Below are 20432 nucleotides of genomic sequence, written 5' to 3' on the forward strand. Positions count from 1 at the left end.
CTATGCCGCTGGGGCAGCTCTTTTCAGTAGCTCTTTCAGGCATTTTCTCAACTTTCTGTTTTTAAGGTTAGCATTAGTTTCTTGTCTTTTCTTGGAGCTACACGTGTACTGGTACCCCCCCCCCCCCCCCCTGCTCGTCTCCTTCGAAAATGTCCGGATCCGCCCCTGCTGTCTCTATACTAGAAGATAAACCATTTATTCAAGAGATGTAGTCAGCACATTTTGGAGTTAATTCAAGTAATTTTTGGTTGATGTACAGCAAATCGCTGGCGAGATATTCGTAATTTTCCCACAGTCACGTGATCTATGACGTCATCTACTATTAATATTTTTTCACTTGTCCATCTACTGCTATGCATTACTTGACCCGAGTTTATTTGATGTGCAGCAAATCGCTGGCGAGATCAGTATTATTCTAACGGTCAAGTGATTGCTTAGTGATAAACGAGAAACTGAGTTTTTAATATTCTAACGCGTCACATGAGCCATAGAAATTGAATGAGATAGAGAAAGCAAAAAAAAAAAAAAAACCAGTAAAAACACCAAACCTGCATTTTGTAATCAACCTGCATCTGACCTGCAACCTGATGCACTTGTACCCTCCAGATTTGACTGTTGTCAATAATTGGCGATTTGTAATGAGGCTCACTGGCCTTTTGTAACAAAATTTCCACCCATCTTGGGCTCAATATTATATTCCCGCCGTGTTAGGCATTGGGTCAGCTGATTTTCATATTTGTACAGCATTTGTATAGCATTGATTAGCATTTGTATAGCAATGAATGGCATTTGAATAGCATTTTGTATAGCATTTGTATAGCATTTGTATAGCATTGAATAGCATTTGAATAGCATTGAATAATATTTTGTATAGCATTGTATAAGTTTGTAGGCTTTTTCTTTACCCAAAGCCTTGCAGCCATCAGGCAATGGGGTTTGGACTGATCATTGAATCCAATACGCCACCAGTCCATAGGCATTGGGTTGACTTTACTACCCACCGTAATAGGCATTAGTTTGATTTGTTTACCCGCCTTGATAGGCATTGGGTTCGTTTGACAACTCCTCACTCGGGCAAATAAACATTTCCAGATCGGAGGAGACTTGACCACAGGCAGCCACAAATTTATGGGTGTTTTTGTTGTTGTTGTTGTTGACAGCATCGCCGGTCGCTATCGATGGATATTCATGCGAAGTTCCTCTAAAAGTCATTATCCATTATAGTTTCCTCTATAACTCTAGAAAACGATCACAGTGAAAATGATAACAGTGAAAATGATCTCACACCAGTGAATATTATACTTTGAAATCCGCGATAATTCATACGAAGGTAATTTAGACAATTCATAGCTTGAAATTACCAAAAAGATACTTCGCAGAGAATGAGAAAAGTCTAATGTATTGTTAGTTTTGAATAAGCACGTATTCCTACTTTGACTGGATGTATTTGCCTTGGTTTCGCTTCTGCATCGAGCTCTGTCCCTACGCGCTTGCGACTTTTCAAACGACGCGCTGTGTTACACAGCGCGAATAATAGGAATACGAGCTTATTCAACACTAACAAGACATAAGACTTCATTTCGGGGTCAAATTATCCTATAACCCGTGCATCGACTTCACTAAACTGGCGCGCATGCGCCGTAATGTAACACAGGGAACTCACACAAAAAAGGCGATCGACTACAAAATTTGGCTTGCTCTCCGCTCGCTGCGCTCGCTCCGAGCAAAGAGACAACACCCAAAATCCATACATTCGACGCCCCCCTTTTAGGGAAATTTCTTTACCATCCCCCCGTCCCACCCCTACCAATGTCTAAATACCGTAATCAACAGTTCACATGAGCAAAGAAAAGATGTTCTAGTCTTCTAGCTGTGTCCCAACATTAGCTTCGGAATACAAAGCCAATTTTTTAATGTCTACCTAATATCTAAGAGGCCGTGATCAATTTATCCTCAAACTAATTCGTTGAGACTTTTTACATAATATCTTATCCCTCAAATTAAAAGGTCTCCTTAACGTTTACCTTGCGTATCAATTATTATTATTTTTTGTAATTGTGCTATCGAAAAAAATTAAAGATCGTGTTAACACCATTGGAGCTGATGAATACATTGAAACAATTATTACTCGTAAAAAATTCTGTCAGACAAATGTTTTCGAGTTTGTTTTTCAAGTCTTCACCCAATCCAATAGTTTCCGTTTGTATTCGTAATTTCTCAAGGACATTATCGTAAAGCGGAAGACAGCAAGATTATTTTGACATATTTTTATTTTATTTTAATGGGGGAATCTGAGGTTCTGACCTAAATAATTTTCAATATGGCACTTGACGACATTGAAAAAAAAAATAGGTTTTGCTTATCAAAAGAAATTCGCAGCAGGGTTTGCTCCGGTAACTCCATCTTTATATACATATATTTATGTAATAAACTGCATACAGGACAAAAACAATCTAAAATATTAAAAGGCTGTAAAAGCGACCTTTCGCGTATAAACAATGAAAGCCATCTCCCGTAAAGGCAAAACAGGTTTTCAAAATATGGACATGTGATTGTTGTTTGTCAAATAGATGGCGGGGTGTTAGTCAATTCTGTAAGTAGAGTTTATTGGTATTTGGTCATAAGCTAGCTCGTATCCAATCAGTAAATAAACGAAAGAACTCGTGTGTCAGTAGTAGATAAAGGGGATATAAGGCGAAAACCGCAAAACCCCAACATTACGTATAGCTTTTCGACGCGAAGCGTAATAAAACTGAAAAAAATAACAATGATAATGAGATACGAATAGAACTCACCCTGAGAGTCGTAAAATGGATGTACTTTAAATTTGAACAGTGGACTAACCATTCTATTCAATTATTGTATTTTTGTCGGGTTTATTAAATCGGGCTTTCTTTTTTTGTCACTTAGATTTTCACTTAAAATTAATGGGAAATTTTTCATGTGGAAATTCCATAGCAGAGTATTTCATGAATTAAAATATGGTTTAGCAATAATCTGCATTTGCTTTTGTATTTTGCAAAGGGGCCTTTTTGTTATTTTATATTTGATTTCATCTGTTTCAAAAGGAACATTTCTATGCAAAAAAAAACATGAAAAATTCAAGCTCACTATTTTCCTATTATAAAGCATTTTTTTCAGTCGAGCATTCAAAGGAAGATGTGCAATCGCCCTACAAAAGTTAGAAACATTAGAACTACACTCCAGGAGATAAATCAGATGCTTATCTTCATTCAAGCGATAGTGCTTTCCCTTTTTAATAATTCCTTTTTTACGTTTATGAGTGATACTAACTCAAAACTAAAAAGCGAAAGCTTTCCATATGGGAAGCGCGCAATTATCTACTACTGGAGTGAAATGACAGAAACCGAAATGAAAACTGCCTCTTCCTGTTTTTGCTCCTTCCAGCAAATTTCCTCCCTCCAGTCACATTAACATAAAAACGGAATTAGAATATTTTTAATAGCTTTCTTTTAAGTTAAAAAATGACACGTTTATTTCACACTCACTTTTACGCGCTTCCTCTGTCGACTTCTCTTCAGGAAGCACATTAGAATAATACCTCCATTTTCACAATTCTTGAATAATTCCACTGTACAGTTATTTGTTATTTAGATATAGCCTTATCCGGTTATAGTTTCTACATATTTACATATTCCCAAAAGAGGGTACTATTCATATTTCCATATAAAAAGGTTTAAACGAAAAAAATATACTAAACATATCATGTTGAAGCATCTCGTCGTATTCAGCTCTCTCAGTCTTTGACCGAGTTACATAAAACATGAGCTTTTCAACACCTGTGCCCAATACTTAATCGACGCCGAATACAGCACGAAATCCCATGTTTTTTGTCGCACTAGCCCAATTCTTTACCATTTCTAAAATAAAACACTTGATTACTCATGAATTCCGGTATTTCACTTTTGCTTTCAAATAGCTGTTCTCATTGTAAACCTAATAGAGGCTTTCTACGTCTTTCTAGACTCTGCCTGCATTAATTCCTCTGTATATGCGTCTGCTTAATTAAAAAAGAGGCCCTTCTCCTGTTTTCTTTGACAATCATCCATCCCTTCTATCAACAACAGGACTGAACTGTTTGAGTTCTACTAATAATTCCCCAAAATACCTCGGGTCCCTGTTCGTTTTGAGCATTTTACCGCTTAGATTGTTTGTGATACTAACACATCTGTCCCAGAAAGCATCGCGGTTGCCGTCGACAAGAAAAGGTTTTAAAGGATAGCTGATCTCCGGGCCGCTATACGTGTACGCCATGTACAAGCATGTCAAAACCTCAGCTCGTGCTTGAGCTACGCTAGTGCACTTCTCGGTGAGTGAATCCTTGAGAAGCATGTAAAGAAAGACTAAATTCGGTGGAGTGAGAAACGCTTGATCTTGCCAGCCCTGTAACAACAACGCCCTATCAACTCCGCGCATCCATAAAACAACCTCTGAAGCTCGCAACCGATTTAAACTCTTGCAGCGAGATTTGACAAAATTACCAACACATTTTAGGGCATCGCTACTGAGGGTGAAGGACGAACTAGACTTCTGAGGCGGTTTTGTTGCACTCGGCGCTTGGTTTTCATTCAGCGCGCTACACGCACGCTCGGTGGATTTGGATTTATGTTGGAGATCTTCCGAGCGCTCGGTTTTAACTGTTATTTTTGCCTTCAGATCATCGCCTCCCTTTTCTTTAGAGTCCCTAGTTATGTATTTATTTCCAGCAACCACGGGCTCGATTTTTGAACGCATCTTCTTTTTCCCGACGCTCGCACATTTTTGCAGATATGCCGCAAGGCCGTCGCACGAAATAAAGCTTGTCACTTTGTTTTCCTTGTTGCATTCGCCGCTTACATGATAGCAGCACTTGCAGTAGAAAGTCTTTGCGTTTTCTCTTGGTTTGATGTTCCATATTGAGCAATCCCGGAATAATTCCTTTCGGTTAATAGATAGAGCGGCTCCCATGTTTCTAGATGGACGAGTTAAGCCTCAAATAAAAGCCAAGGTAAGAAGCGTGTGTTTTCACGACGCCTCAACTAACAACTGAAGGCAGGTGGCCGTGTGTAAGCCGAGTTCACCGGGTCGTTGTGTGACGCTATTGTTTGTTTCCTGTCGCGTGGTTATAATATATTTTGTATTTAGCGCGTCGGTTGCTAGTAGTAACCATCGTTATAGACCTTACGTATGTTATCCTGTGGTTAGGACGAGATCCCGTCCAATCAGCGTTCGTGACTCGGGGAAGCGGTTCAGTGACCACAGCCCAGTCAGGCGGAGTACGTTACGCGTGCACCAAATGAAGTCACTGACTAAGGTACACTATGGACAAGAGATCATCGACAAAAATAATAAGTAAATAAACTAGTTCCTGCCAAGAGTAAAAGCTTTTAAATTACTGCAATCATAGAACTGTATGCTCAACCCTTTGACATTAGCGAAATTCGCAGGCGCGCTTTCGCTAACATTAGCGAAATTAGCAGGCGAGCTTTCGCTTTAACACCGGTATTGTTGTAATTGTGGTGAGAAGAATAGAGTGGGCTTAGTGTCACGGAAAACAAACGTTGAGACATCGCCCTTGTTCATCTGCCTTGAGCTGGGCGTTCATTATTTCCTTGCAATTTCCTATTTTCTGTTTCGATACGTGTCTACAGGTCAGTACAGTGCTTAGACGTACGTTTGTCGTCCTTCTGTTTGATAAATACTCGGGGACATTCTACCAATTCCGGGCGACTTTATAGAGACTACATGATGTGCGGGAAGTTATCGATTTATAGCAGCCTTGAATAATTGCTAGATCTTCTTTCAAAGCGGCGACAAAAAAAGGTTTGCGTTTTGCATTTCGCTATTATACAACTATTTCTAGAGCAATTATTCTTCGGCGGCCAGTGTGCTGTTATCTGTGTCAGCCAATCTTAGGCGTGCATTTTGATTGGCCACAAGACGGTGTGAGCAGGTGCACCTGCTCAGCCTCGTTCTCGTGTTATTGTTGCATGGTCAGAGTGGGAAATTCCTTTTGATGAAAATAAGAGATTACAAGAATCGTTTCCCAAACTAGTGGCATTGAGCTTGAATCTTGTTTTTTGTGCGTAATAGTCAGCTTAGCAATAAAGATAAGCGTACGTCTTTGCTTTTGGACTTTATTTTTTCCTAAGAGTGTTTATAAAAAAGCAAAGAGCTTAATGTTTTATTTACGTCCTTCTCTTTTGCATTAAAGCAACGCTGTTAATTTTTAGCTTATCAATATTACTGTTCGTAAAAGACATGCGGCATTATTGGAAACGAAATGTATTTTTCCGGTATCAAACAATAACGAATTTATGAACTATATACGGTTAGTATTTTTAGCTCTTTCAATTAAATTTTCACCTACGCTTTTCCGCGGCCTTCCATTAGCGGAGACCCCCTCCCCCACCCCCCACACTGGAAAAAAGAGACCTCTTTCTTACGATATTTCAACAATTCCTAAAGCGTCGATTGTACGTTGATAACGAATGAAAAGGACGTTATTCTAGTAAACTAGGTGGATTTGAAAACGTTATCGCTATGATATGTAGTGGGTAAGATTGCACCACGCTCTAAAATTCCAAAAAAAAATAATTTAAAAAAGGCATGCCACAAGATGTGATTGATTAGACAATCCTTTATACGACACATAACTTCCATAGCACACAAAAACGAAAGAAATTGGAGGCGGTATCATTGTAAACGAAAATAAATAGATAGATGGCGGAGCTATTATTGAAAAAAAATTACAATAGAATCTTGCCCTTGATAACCAAAAAAAAAATACTTTTGTTTTTTCTCGAACTCTAGTGACACCTCTACAATGAAACTTGGTATTACGATCATCTTTGTTGACGATCACGATTTCGGGTCCCGACAATTAACACTTAATCTCCATATAACTAGCTTCGATCTAGTTGAGATCTTGGTCCCTTGCGGTATCGTTTTATAGGGAGGGTGGGGGTCGGGGGCTTTTTACGAGGTTCCATTACTTTGGATAAATCTTGCTAAAATAGATTTTCGTTGACGGTGCAGGTACGTCATCATCGGGGCACTTGATTATATCCAGCAAATATGTCTTAGTCTTAGCTAAGTCCATTTATAGTCGGAACGAGCGGACAAGCTGTCAAAGGAGGAATGATGATTACTAAATTGCTGACAATACGAATAGGAAAATGCAATATGAATAAGAAAATGTGATTCGAAGAATTCTAAAATCTTTTTTAATCTCATCTGTAGCTATCAGACGCACTGACTGGTGAATTACCCAGCCGTTTTGGAGAAATCTCGCACGAGATTAATTAATGCCCACTTCAAAATTGTGATAATTTAATGTCGTTACTACAAGAAGCTAAATATTCCATCACCATTTTCTTTTCATTTAATTCTGCCTTTCCATCCTAAGGCTAATAAGAGCGAGCTAATAATTAATTCTAAAAATGAATGACAATATTTCTTCCGGAATCTAGCTGAAAAAAAAACATTTAGCAAAATCTTTGAAAAGCTTTATTCTCTCAAACATTATAAGTGAAATGTTGATAATGGATATTATTTTTCTCTACGTGACTAAAGACGAAGAAAACTGCTCGAGAAAGTAGAAAGGTTTGTTCTATCTGGATTTCTGTCTTTGAGGCGCAAGATACCTTTTGTTCTGTGACGCATTCCGTTTAAGCGCGGAATTGACGTCAAAATAGCCTTACACCCCCGAAAGATCGCACACGTTCAATTAAGCCTATGACGGAGTTTCAAATTCAACAATTTACACGTTTCCGTTTTGTGCTTATTGAAAAAGAAATTATGAAATGAAACATTAACCGTAAATGATCTAGCCCGAGTATCAAGTCCTATAAATTATATAGCTTTTATTCCCTTTAATTTTAGACAAATGTACTAGCCTTATACTCAGACCTATATATGCTCGTTTAACCGCAAACGAGGCTTCTATAAGCACCCACAAGTTACTTTTTCTTATTATAATAGATAGATATTTTTTTCTTTACTCGATGAGTTTGATTTTTTAAATTTAACAATCATTATATTTAATTCAATAAGAAAATATAAAAAAAAATCAACTAATATTTATATAGAGTTCGAAGTCTCAATTTTGAAAAAAGAGCGTGATGTGTGATGCCCTTTCGCGCCTCGTGCCTCTTTGATCTTTTAGCGACTGTGGACAAAATTTTTATCTGGGTGCCAGAGACTTCGGCTTCAAGCTTGATTGTTATCGCCGCTTTGAATCTCTTTAGTAAGCTTGAAGCTTGTAAAGAGCCTTTGGTATTCCTTGATGGCACACACAGTGCTCGGGATTCCTGTGTTTGATCTCACCGTAGACTATTCCCAGTCTACCCGGCCATAAATCCAAAATGGCGTCCGTCTGTTCGAGTTAGTTTGCATTTTATTCGTTTCCTAAATTACTTGTTGCTTGAGAATTAGTTGTTGCTTGAGAATTAGAGCATGTTTCATCCATCGCGAGGCGGGGTTCGTGGAGGCACGGATCAGTTTGAGTGGGAAAGCGTAAAAACCGACAAACACAGAGAAAACTACCTAGGTAAGTACGTACTTCGGTACTTCTAACTTACGACGTTTCTATGACTTTTCTTTATCCTAGTATTTACTTATAGAAGCTAGTAATACTTATTTCCCATGACTCATCTAAAAGGTCATTCACTGATGGCTCCTGTTGGAAGGTGGCAGAAGGGTAAAGATTTGCAGTGGTGAGTATTTCATTCAGTAAAGCGGATAAGATCTCACCTTTATTTGTGGACTTAAGAAATCTTAATATTTTTTTGTGTTTAATTTCTCGAAGGTTTTCCAGAGATCCTAAGACTGGCGTTGTCCGATCCAAGCAGCAGGTACGTATTTTTTTACTACATCAGTTATACGTAGCTGTTAATCGGAATCCAACTTGAACAGAAATATTTTGAAATCAGGTGAAATACAGTAAATATGTGGAAAAAAGGGATGTAAATACAAAGAATGCATGAACATTCTCACAAAAATTAGGCTTATTAGGTCCAAAATTTTGTGACTCCCACCTAATGAGAGTGAGTTGACAGCTATGGTTTCAGCCCCCAGCTACATGATGCACCTTTTTATTAAGATAAAGGCAGATTTAGACAGCATAATTTTGTCACATCACTCCTTCAACTCATGCTATGTTAAAAACATCACTACAACGCTCAGCTAACATGTAAGAAATAAGATCTTTATCTTTAAATATGATAATTGCCAATAGAGCGTGCTAAGCCATCAATGAGGGGCGGCAGTGGCGTGCATGGCCTTGCGCACGGTGTTGCGCAAGCCTGGCTCAACAAGAAATTTCTCGACATTTCGTTTTAGATTTACTGCTATTTCTTAAGTATTGCGTTATACGTACCCGGAATTTCGGATATAAAAGTTTGATTATCGTAGTTTTTAAAACTAGTCATACTATTTTTCTAATCTAATAGAAAACCTCGATATTTGTTGTCGAAGTATGGACGTCATGTAGTTATCAACAACTGCTGCGTAACATTTGAACGCTGCAAATGTGTTTTGCCTAGTTTTGCCCTATCGCGCAATTTTTTTGCCCTAGCTTGTTTTTGCCTTTTTTGCCTTTTTTTGCCCTATCGCGCATGTTTTTGCCCTATCTCGCACTTTTTTGCCTTTTTTGCCCTATCGCACACTTTTTTGCCTTTTTTTGCCCTATCGCGCGCCTCTCTAGAATCCTGCTATAAAAAAATCAAAATTTAATCCAGCTTCGGAAAATTCAGATTATGGGAGCTCTATCATTGAACAAGTTAGGCTTCTAAAATTATTTTCGTTATAGAATGTATATTTCTCCATGCATTAAAGTTTGCAATATTCAAACTCGAACGGGGCGAATTCTTGTCTTGCATAAGAAGATGAGAAGCAAGGACTGAAAGTAGACAAATACCCGAGGAGTTTAATTATATCAACAGGCATTCCTTTCTTCTGAAATTACGTCTAGAAAAGTATATATTATTCGCACTTGTTTTAGATTTCGATAATATTCGGGATAAAAAGCACAATAAAAATGCAGGAAGAGCGCGATGGCAAAATAAGGCAAAAAGGGCAAAAAAAGGCAAAAAAGGCGCGATGGGCAAAAAGGGCGCAATGGGCAAAAAGCAAAAGGGCAAAAAAAGGCGTGATGAAGGCAAAAAGGGCAAAAAAAGGCAAAATAAGGCAAAAAAAGGCGCGACGTAATTCGATGTTTTGTATTTTCTATTGTCGAAAAAAATTATAACGCTGCTTATCGCTCCCGTCTGTTCACATTTCTTTTCCTCTTTCTATAAAAAAGACAGCATCTTAAAGAGAATTTCAAGTGCATTCCATTTATGACATTGATCAAACTACAAAAGAAAAAGTTTCTTTTTAATTAGCAAAAAGATGGAGCAATGTTCATAAAAAATGGGCTTTAAAACGGCCCGTTTTTATGGCACTGTTTTTATTTTGATATATTTTTTAATGTTTTTGAAATTTTTACTATCTCAAATTTTTGATTCGAGATGCACATTAGACAAAGGTTATCCAAATAAAATAAAAAGTGTGTAGCTTTCTTGAGATCAAAGTTATAATCATAAACCTAGTGTTAGAATTTTTGTTACGCTCTGATGCGCAACACCGTGCGCAAGGCCGCATGCGTTTTGCTTCTTGTTTTTCTCATGTGCCTATTTGGCAGCTCATTAGAGTGCTGTTCATTTATGGTCATTCAAATCAACTCTCATGTTATACTGTACTTTTAACAGGAAATACAGGCGGCCAAGCAGATGGAAGCAGAAGCCATGGCAGCTGCTTTGTAAGTGAAGAAAATCCCAGAGAATGAGTACCATAGAAGCAGTTTCATCATGATCCCAGAACATGGTCAAAAAATTTATATCTATAGGATTTTTTTATCTTATATATTTTTTCATTTTACTATTACTGTACATTTTTCAAAAATGTTAAAGCATTGTGTCAATTCGAAGTTTCTTTGAGAATGTGAGTGATAATCTTGAGCTGATGGCCTGTTCAATAGCAGGGATTCTAATACTGTACATTTTTCTTGTCTTCCCTTTTCAATGGCGGTAGCTGAGGTTTCGTCGTTGGCCCACCAGATTGTAACATAATTGACCAGAAGTTCACTGTCACAATTACCACTTTAATTATGCCTTCTTTTTACCCATTTTGATGTTGATTTACTTTTTGGCCTAAAATATTGCCAGATATTTTGTAGACAGCCTGAATTCTTTAACAGAACTTTATTTAATTTTGTAGAGGTAGAGCTCCTGTTAAAAAGCAAGCATCAGGGCTTACAAAACAGGTACAGTGAAATTCATGCACATGGGCTTACAAAACAGGTACAGTGGAATTCATGCACATGGGCTTACAAAACAGGTACAGTGGAATTCATGCACATGGGCTTACAAAACAGGTACAGTGGAATTCATGCACATGGGCTTACAAAACAGGTACAGTGAAATCCAAGCATCAGGGCTTACAAAACAGATTTAGTGAACTTATGTTTGTATAAGCCTGGTCCTTGATACTGATGTATCTATTGTTCTGATCCTGGATATAACAGTAATTATTATATGGCTTCGATAGTACGCACGCTGTGATTGGCTAATTGGTAGTTGTGACATTCCTGTATTGCCCATCTCTGAGGGCATTACGGAGTTTCGTATTGCCCTACAAAAAAAAATTGTGAGTTTTTTTCTTGGTGTTGTTTTGTTCGGTTGCACGAATTTTGCTAAATCAAAATCGACCAAAAAACCAAAGCCACAAAAAAGCAAACAGGTCTAAAAGTTGATAGTGGGAGAGGACGAGCACTCTGAGTTGGAGCTTTTTATTATTCTGAAGAGATTGAAGAGGAAAATTTTGACAACGAAAAGAAAAAACAATAAGATGACTAGCCACCACAAACAAATGAATAAATAACAAGGGTTGTAAAGACCCAGAAAAGTCTCTTTAAGATAAGTACTGCCTGTTATTTGTAAATGCAATATTTCCATCAAATCATAAAGCAGCACAAAGCAATTGGCCTTTTCATTTTCCTTCAGAAGTTTGTTCTCTACATACCGTGGAGTTTTAGAACTAAACACTCTATTCATGCCGTGAAGACTGACATCTGAGCTTTCTTTGTTATTGGTTGGATCAACTTCACCTATGATAAAACCTGTAGCTTCCAAAAGGTGCAAATAGTAGCCCGAAAAGTCATCCCGTTACTTGTTGTTGAATCTTTTCACTCATTTACATTTTTGATTTGGCAGTGCGCGAGTGTTTCTTGTTTTCCCGCCTTTTATAAATCGATCGATAAACTAATCGATATTCGCGCGAAAGCGAAGGTTTATTTATTTTCTTGTCATTTCTATTTTAAAAAGCCATATAATAAACAACTTACTAACCTCGATCGTTCGGTCATACACTCTCGGTTAGTAAGTAGTTAGTACTGTTGTATCATAGGTTGCACTGTATAGATAATACAGTATGTTGTCCCTGGTGCTATGCATGCTTTGCAGTAGGCCTGACACAAATGCTGACATTGTAAAGACTATACTGATGATGTAACATTGATATTAGGAGCTGAATGAAGTTCTGAAAAAAGGCCAGTCAGAGAGAGATGATATGGATGTAGAGCGTGTGGAGGGCATGGGTTTTGCAAGGTATATTAAGCACAAAGTGGTGCAAAAAAAGGTGTAGTCAACTTACACTTATTTTAACCTGCAGTTGTCACTTTCTAACATCCTTGCCATCAAACAAATTTCAGGTTGTTTACTGTAGTTTTGTTAAGTAATCTGTTGAGTTCTCATGCTAAACAGTTTGCTTGCATGTTACAGTACAACATCTCAGTCTTTTATGGTATCTCTTTCAAATGGTATCTTTTGTTGAGATGGTTATATTCATATGTTTTGCTGAGTGTTCTTGTTACATGGTATTAGCTCCAGGGCAAGTCTGATTAACACCATGATGACGCCTGGTAAAGCAAAGGAGACTCTATGTGGGAATGTATCTGCAAGCTCACAGGTAATTACTGCTTGAGAGCTCCTAACATTACTATAACACACTCGTTTAACAACTACTCTTTTTTTTAAAGAAAAACAAATCAACAGCAGATGAAAAGTTAGAAGTCACCAAGAGCAAGAAGGCTAAAAGAGAGAAGAAGAAGAAGAAAAAGGAGAAAAGAAAAAGAGAGAAAAGAACTCGAGGGGAGATGTCGTCATATGAAGAAGAAGGGAGAAGAAGCCGAAGAAAGAGCCATAAACATTCGCTATCGGTTGAGGAGACAGGTAAGACTACGGAAGTTTTTGACATCGCTGTCAAATTACACCTGAGAGTACAAGTTTTCTCACTATGTGAATCAAAGATATATCGGATGCACCCAGTAACTATGTGTTCTTGCTGGGTATCTCGGAGATCCAGTAACTGAGGATTTATTCTCAGTAAACTTATTCCCCAGCAACTCGAATGATATATAAGATTATTTCTCGGTTCCTGGGGCTCTCGCTAACGCTGAACATTTCCAAAGTTGATGTTGTATTTGAATATTTTGTCAGGTCGTAGAAGAATGCGGCACGACACCGACAGCGAGTCGGAACGGGAGTCGAGAAGACCCCGAGCACGACACGACACCGATAGCGAGTCGGGACGGGAGTCGGGAAGACGGCGAGCACGGCACGACACCGATAGCGAGTCGGAACGGGAGTCGAGAAGACCCCGAGCACGACACGACACCGATGGCGAGTCGAAACGGGAGTCGGGAAGACGGCGAGCACGCCACGACACCGATAGTGAGTCGGAAAAGGAGTCGGGAAGACGGCGAGCACGACACGACACCGATGGCGAGTCGAAACGGGAGTCGAGAAGACGGCGAGCACGCCACGACACCGATAGTGAGTCGGAAAAGGAGCCGAGAAGACGCCGAGCACGACACGACACCGACAGTGAGTCGGATCAAAACAAACCAAAAGAACAGAAACGCAGTAATAAAGAAAATGGACGACACGACACATAATAAATCTGATGCGCGAGAATCCAGTAGCGTAGGTGTCATAGTCGACTTGATGATACCGGCAAGAAACGACACGACACACAGCGAACGTGATAGAGGAGAATCGAAACGTCCTTGTCGTTCTCATAATACCGACAACAGACGACAGCGAATCGACACAGATGATGAATCTGATGAAGGAAAATCGAGACATCGAGGTCGTGAGAAAAGGCAACCGCGACGTGACTCTTAGTACGGACCACACCGATAGAACGCACCCCATCCAACCCTCCCCCCCCCCCTCCTCAAAATACCGATCAGAGATTTCCATGAAACTTTTTTTATTATTGCTGTGTTATGGTCATCTTGAAAAAAATATTGGATTTTATGGAAATAGCAAAACCTTAGTGAATGAGTATCAGAAGAGCGGTTTCAACATGATCACGATAAAAAGAACACGGTCAAACATTTTATATCTATAGGATTTTTTATTATATATATATGTATATTTTCATTTTACCGATACTGTACCTTGATAAAAACGAAAACGATCTTTAAAAAAACTTGGAAGTGGCAGAACAACCAAACCGCCACTGCTTTTTCCACTTTGTTAAAAAATGGAAAACAACATTGCCACGCATGTCGAATTGACGGATTTTAAATAACATTTAAAAATAAACAATTATCACCTCGCGACTGAGTGTTTTTCATTCAAGTTGGTTTGTGGTGTCCTTTTTCACCATTTCTGGCTCAGATCCCGTCTTACTACTTATACCTTGTCGAGAAAACTTCAGGGTAGCATGGTATTTTTACTCTTAGTAGATGGAAGCGACCATTTGATTTCCGAGCCTCGTATACCGGCAAATATTTGTTCGATTTTTCGGTTTCGGATTTGGCTTTTCCTCGTCCATTGTATTATTTACATGGTCCCTTTGTTGACATTTAGTTACCGCCAAATGGCTGCATTTTGCCGCCGGCTCTGCGATATAAAAGTGATCATTTTAATTAGTCCAATAATAACAACAGAAACGAATGCCAGGAACGGGAGTGCGTAGGTGTTTTTATTTGTTTGGGGAGGGAAAGGGGGGGGGAAAGAGAGGCTAAAGCCGGATTGATCGAGTAGCGTAACCCATAAAGCTTCATGCCTGGAATGACTGCATTCGAAGGACGATCTCGAGATCAGGAGATTACAGCACCAATAGGCGCCCAATAGTTGGCTTACACTAAGTCATGTGACTTAGAAATCAAGTGACCCCGAGTGGCAAACTCCGAGATGGACACGCCCGTCACCCCAGAGAACGACGAAAAAAATATCTTTCAATAAAAATAATCCCTTTCTCACAAAGAAACTTTATGGATGATTCTCAAGCACTGAATAAGTTTCTTTGTCTTTTGCCGCCAAAAGCCGAAGCGCGCGCGATTTTGCCAGCCAAATCGTCACGTGGTTTCTTAGTGGGAGTCGGCCATGGCTGTGTACCTTTTGTTTATAGGCTGGAAATATATTCAAGGTGGTCCCTCCATAATATAGTGAGCCCTGCGAAAACGTAAATTCTAGTCATTGTCGAAATTCTGGATTAAAAAGGCATCAAATTCTGTTACGTACCATTTGCCTAGCCATCAACGCTTCCTCAGTTGACAAAAACGTAACAAACCCGTACCTATATAAACCGAGAAATTAGATAACTGCCCATTTATAACTTAGGCGAGCGACTGGGCGGCTGGCCAACAACATCCTCCAGGTGAGATCATAGATTTCTCGTGTTGGGGGGGGCCTTCTTATAGTTAGGGGCTGGCGCCAGTATATAAAACATGCCAAGAGGTTAATTGTGACTTTCGGCTTCCATACATTTTTTACAGGAAAAGAGTGGATATCATCATTTCTTCCAGGGGCCGGTTGCACAAAGCCTGGATAAGGTATCCGCTGGATAGGCGCTACCCACCGGGATAAAGTCCCTATCCACCGGATAGCTTTGCACCTATCAATGTTAAGCCGGTGGGGGGTGCGGAAAGGGGTAGGGGTTCGAACAGTTAAACTGGCCCGTAGGTAGGGAATTTGACAATCATTTAAACCCCGTGGTTAGGTTCTATCGATCTAGTGCCCACGTATGTACGTGTGACCCACGGACTGGCATGTTTTCGTTAAGTGTAGTGCACACAGCAGAAGCTTTAAGCATTCAGAAGCGTACACAGGAGGGTTCGCCTTGGCGCCCAAGAAGTGGGATGCATTTCCATATGACACCTATGACCGCCCTCCCCCCCTCCCCCTCAGCCAATCCTGGGTACCCGCTTGTGTTTGCAGACTTTATTTTTCAGTGTTTTACACTATTCAGCGCAAACATTATAAAAAACGCATGTTATATAGTTCATGCTATCTCGATATTTCTTCTGCCGCACGCCCTTGGCAAGGGATACTTGATCACAATAATATAGCCCGGGGTAAGCGGACATTTCTCAAGATTTGGCTCCAAAATATGACCCACGGGTAGGAAATTTGACTGAAAAAATCGCAAAAATGTCAAATCCGCCCCCAACGTCTTTTAAGACGTTAAAACAACGGCGGATAAAATAGGGTTACACGAAGCGTAAATAGAAGGCTGGATAACTATGCGCTAGATAGCTATCATGTACCACTAAAAGGCTGCCCGTTACCATGGTAAAAATGCAAAGCATGCACTGTTTTTCCTTCAAATAAAATGACGGCCGTAGCAAGAGCTACCAAAATACTAGAAAACAAACAATTTATTGGGGCAAAGTGCACGTAATTCATGGAAAGGGCTTAGCTTCCTTCTGTCTTGGGGGAGTCAATCTATATTGCACGTTCTGTCGAGAAATGTGTTTTCAGTCCTGCCAGAGCTGCATGTACTTCAGTTCGTAGTTCATTGTAAATTGACCCTTGGGGGGGGAGACTCCCATATTATAATGACGGGGATGCTCGTAGGGAATTACAGTTTTACCCCTAAAAGGTACCAAAAAGGGCGTGGCTCGAGCCAATTTTTACCCCTAAAAGGTACCAAAAAGGGCATGGCTCGAGCCAATTTTTACCCCTAAAAGGTACCAACAGAATATAGACTTTTAAACTACTTTTATTGCTGCCGATGGCAAGTTCTGCAGTTATGTTTACAAAAGTATTGTCATTCTATCTTTAGCATAGTAGAACTAAAGAACTGGAATATGAAAATATATTTCTTACAATACTTTGTAAGTTCTATACATTCTATATTTAGCAATTGTAGAACTCAGAACTGGATCAGGAAAATGTATTTTTGGTTTTTTTTTAATATCGAAGTAGCAGCTTGTTCTGACCCCTAAAAGGTACCGTGTCACACAAAAAATGCCAGCGCTTGAACTCGAACCCTCTAAAAGGAACCAAACCTGTGATAAATTTAGCAACTGTTATTGCGTCTTTTGCATGTGTTTCAACTTTCACTCTGTAAACATATCGTCTAAATTCTGACAAAAAATTAGAATGCAAGACGCCTCTTCACATTTATTCGATGAATAAAATTGTATCCGACCGCATAATGCTATCCGCTGAATAACTTTTATTCGGACTTTGTTCAATCACGCAACTTTGATTAATTTAATCCGCTGGATAAAGATTTAACCAAGCTTTGTGCAACCGGCCCCAGGAGGGGAGGGAATATCATAGCCCTTTCGTGTCTCGTTAGGCAATCCTTTAGCTGAATAAGAGTGTCCTTACCCTTTTCGCCTCCCCGTCCTCATATCCTCGATGATTCGGACCCCTATCACATGAAACCCAAGATTGGCAAATGCTACCTCCAGCTCGATCTCGCTCATCTAAAGAAATGTAACAGAAGTGTTTATGTGGTTGCGTGCAGCTAGGGATACTGAAGTGTTCTTGGAAATCAAACATGAAATCAAGCCCCAAGTATTTTAAGCATTTTGTGGCTGTGGTCTAATATGTCGTCTTATAATATGCTCTTGATCCGTCAGGGGTGTCCGGTATACGGTGCGGGACATCCCTGATAGCAAAACTTACACGGTCTGGAACCCTGATAGCGTGCATTTACACGGTCCGGTAACCCCGTTGATAGCGTGTACTTACACGGTCCGGTACCCCCCCTGATAGCGTGTATCTACACGGTCCGGTACCCCCCTGATAGCGTGTACCTACACGGTCCGGTAACCCCTTGATAGCGTGTACCTACACGGTCCGGTACCCCCCTGATAGCGTGTACCTACACGGTCCGGTACCCCCTGATAGCGTGTACCTACACGGTCCGGTACCCCCCTGATAGCGTGCATTTACACGGTCCGGTAACCCCCTTGATAGCGTGTACCTACACGGTCCGGTACCCCCCTGATAGCGTGTACCTACACGGTCCGGTAACCCCGTTGATAGCGTGTACCTACACGGTCCGGTACCCCCCTGATAGCGTGTACCTACACGGTCCGGTATACCCCTGATAGCGTGCATTTACACGGTCCGGTAACCCCCTTGATAGCGTGTACCTACACGGTCCGGTACCCCCCTGATAGCGTGTACCTACACGGTCCGGTACCCCCTGATAGCGTGTACCTACACGGTCCGGTACCCCCCTGATAGCGTGCATTTACACGGTCCGGTAACCCCCTTGTAAGCGTGTACTTACACGGTCCGGTACCCCCCTGATAGCGTGTACTTACACGGTCCGGTAACACCCTGATAGCGTGTACTTACACGGTCCGGTAACACCTTGATAGCGTGTACCTACACGGTCCGGTACCTCCCTGATAGCGTGTACCTACACGGTCCGGTAACACCTTGATAGCGTGTACTTACACGGTCCGGTACCTCCCTGATAGCGTGTACCTACACGGTCTGGTAACACCTTGATAGCGTGTACTTACACGGTCTGGTAACCCCCTTGATAGCGTGTACCTACACGGTCCGGTAACCCCCTGATAGCGTGTACTTACACGGTCCGGTAACCCCCTGATAACGTGTACTTACTCGGTCTGGTACCCCCTTGATGAACACCCTATTAGGAACCAGAGTACCATGAGGTGTGCTGATTTGCGCTGTCGGAAGCATCCGTGCTGAAATTCGATACTGGAAAGGGAGAATTCATGGCATATGCAATATTTTATTGAAAACTATGTTTATTGAAATTTTGTGGTCATTTCCGTTGAATTGAAGTCTCCCACATGTATAAATTCCGTTGAATTGAAGTCTCCCACATGTATAAAAAGCTCATAAGTCAATATGTTTCAGGGATCAATTTGTTGTTCGTGGGTTGCGTATTTTATGCTAGAAAACTACCTAAAGAACTCTATCATCTTTTGATAAAAGAACAACACAGAAGAGGGCATAAATGGGCGGCAGTAAAAAGTTTTATCAGTTTATTAGGAGCTATCCAGGAATTGTCGCAGATTGTAGCCGATTACTCGTGAAACAAATGGATAATATATAGGTTTGTAAACTGAGGCCCAATTTTGATCCCTTAAAAATACGCGAGCATCCCTATCAGTTCGAAGAACCCCCTTCCCCCCCCCCCCCCCCCGGTCAGTGTTTTTTGCCTCAAACACGATAAGTAAAAAAAGTAAACCAGACAGGATTTTAATCCACAAATAAATGGGTCTCTTCTTTTATCATATTTCAAATAACTCGGCCGTATTCATTTGTACATTTGATATTGCGGACAGTGAAAACAAGATTTGATAAGATTTGAAATACCGCAAATTGTAAATATTTAGCAAGCGCTGCATCTCGCCCAACATGTGCTCTCATCGCAAGAGTTATCAAACTCATCAGACTACTATAAACCGATTGCGGACGACGTATTGATTTATAGACCGATGAAGCACAATGAAACCACAGAATAATTGGATTTACTTACCATGTCATGTACCGTTTTCTTCCAGGTGACTGCTAGCATCGAGGATGTTAATCTCCTCGCTTGTGCAACATGTCTCGTGGCGATCCCAGGCGTGTTATGACAATCCGAGCAATTTACACAGAGATAGCAGAACAAAGGGGTTAAGCTGTTTTAACAGCTGTTAAAACAGTATTAAGACGGCTCAATGCTAGTGATAATTCGCACAGGCTGTAAAAATGCAACACAACTGACAATGGTTTCGTGTGCAGATATATATGCAGTGCTGGTCCAACTATTATCACGACAGGCTGTCGCTGTAATTTTCATACAATTCAGAAGATGTTGGCTACTTTGAACAGCGCGCAATTAAAGGTGCTTTTTTGTGCAGTCAATGCGAGCGCAGAAAAGGGTGGTGAAATTACGCCCGTCTGATCTGATCAGTATAATCGATAAGCAGATAAGAAAGTATCAAAGGAGCAAGGGGTGGGGGGGAGGGAGGTGAGGGTCATTCACAATTATACCCACCCACCCCCTTTTGGAATGACATTAAAAGAAATGTATGGATTCGCCTACCACCATGTGTCTTATACACTCTTATTGTTATAAAAATTCCAGCTTCTGAATCGATTGAGAACAAAAAT

The 20432-nt window shown here is 40.3% G+C and overlaps 3 protein-coding genes and 1 long non-coding RNA gene across 6 annotated transcripts; 1 reads left to right on the forward strand and 3 right to left on the reverse strand.

The window, feature by feature from the left end:
* Positions 1-3443: 3443 nt before the first annotated feature.
* LOC5521667 (cyclin-dependent kinase 5 activator 1) lies at positions 3444-5892 on the reverse strand. Its single transcript, XM_032367012.2, has one exon. The coding sequence runs from the start codon at positions 4966-4968 to the stop codon at positions 4063-4065; it is 906 nt and encodes a 301-aa protein (XP_032222903.1). The 5' UTR covers positions 4969-5892; the 3' UTR covers positions 3444-4062.
* A 1069-nt stretch (positions 5893-6961) lies between these two features.
* LOC5521772 (multiple myeloma tumor-associated protein 2) lies at positions 6962-14668 on the forward strand. Of its 3 annotated transcripts, XM_001641398.3 has the most exons (9): positions 6967-8551; positions 8663-8717; positions 8810-8855; positions 10752-10801; positions 11260-11305; positions 12565-12647; positions 12924-13008; positions 13079-13271; positions 13539-14668. In XM_001641398.3, exons 1-9 carry the CDS (start codon positions 8458-8460, stop codon positions 13994-13996), a joined length of 1110 nt encoding a protein of 369 aa, XP_001641448.2. In that variant the 5' UTR covers positions 6967-8457; the 3' UTR covers positions 13997-14668. The 3 variants fall into 3 exon arrangements, with proteins under 3 accessions (XP_048579876.1, XP_001641448.2, XP_032222902.1); XM_048723919.1 differs by lacking the exons at positions 12565-12647; positions 12924-13008 and having other exon boundaries at positions 6962-8551; XM_032367011.2 differs by lacking the exons at positions 6967-8551; positions 8663-8717; positions 8810-8855; positions 10752-10801; positions 11260-11305 and adding an exon at positions 11317-11490.
* LOC116604518 lies at positions 10916-12226 on the reverse strand. The gene is made up of 2 exons (XR_004291088.2): positions 12064-12226; positions 10916-11673 (listed from the first exon to the last, which is right to left on the reverse strand). It is a non-coding gene; the product is annotated as an uncharacterized LOC116604518 (long non-coding RNA).
* An 889-nt stretch (positions 14669-15557) lies between the features above and the next one.
* Positions 15558-19994, reverse strand: LOC116604544 (protein boule-like). The gene is made up of 4 exons (XM_032367069.2): positions 19813-19994; positions 18927-19025; positions 17673-17770; positions 15558-15630 (listed from the first exon to the last, which is right to left on the reverse strand). The coding sequence occupies exons 1-4, from the start codon at positions 19849-19851 to the stop codon at positions 15558-15560; spliced, it is 309 nt and encodes a 102-aa protein (XP_032222960.1). The 5' UTR covers positions 19852-19994.
* Positions 19995-20432: the final 438 nt, after the last annotated feature.

The sequence above is a fragment of the Nematostella vectensis genome, chromosome 2, assembly GCF_932526225.1.
Source record: "Nematostella vectensis chromosome 2, jaNemVect1.1, whole genome shotgun sequence".
NCBI lineage: Eukaryota > Metazoa > Cnidaria > Anthozoa > Actiniaria > Edwardsiidae > Nematostella > Nematostella vectensis.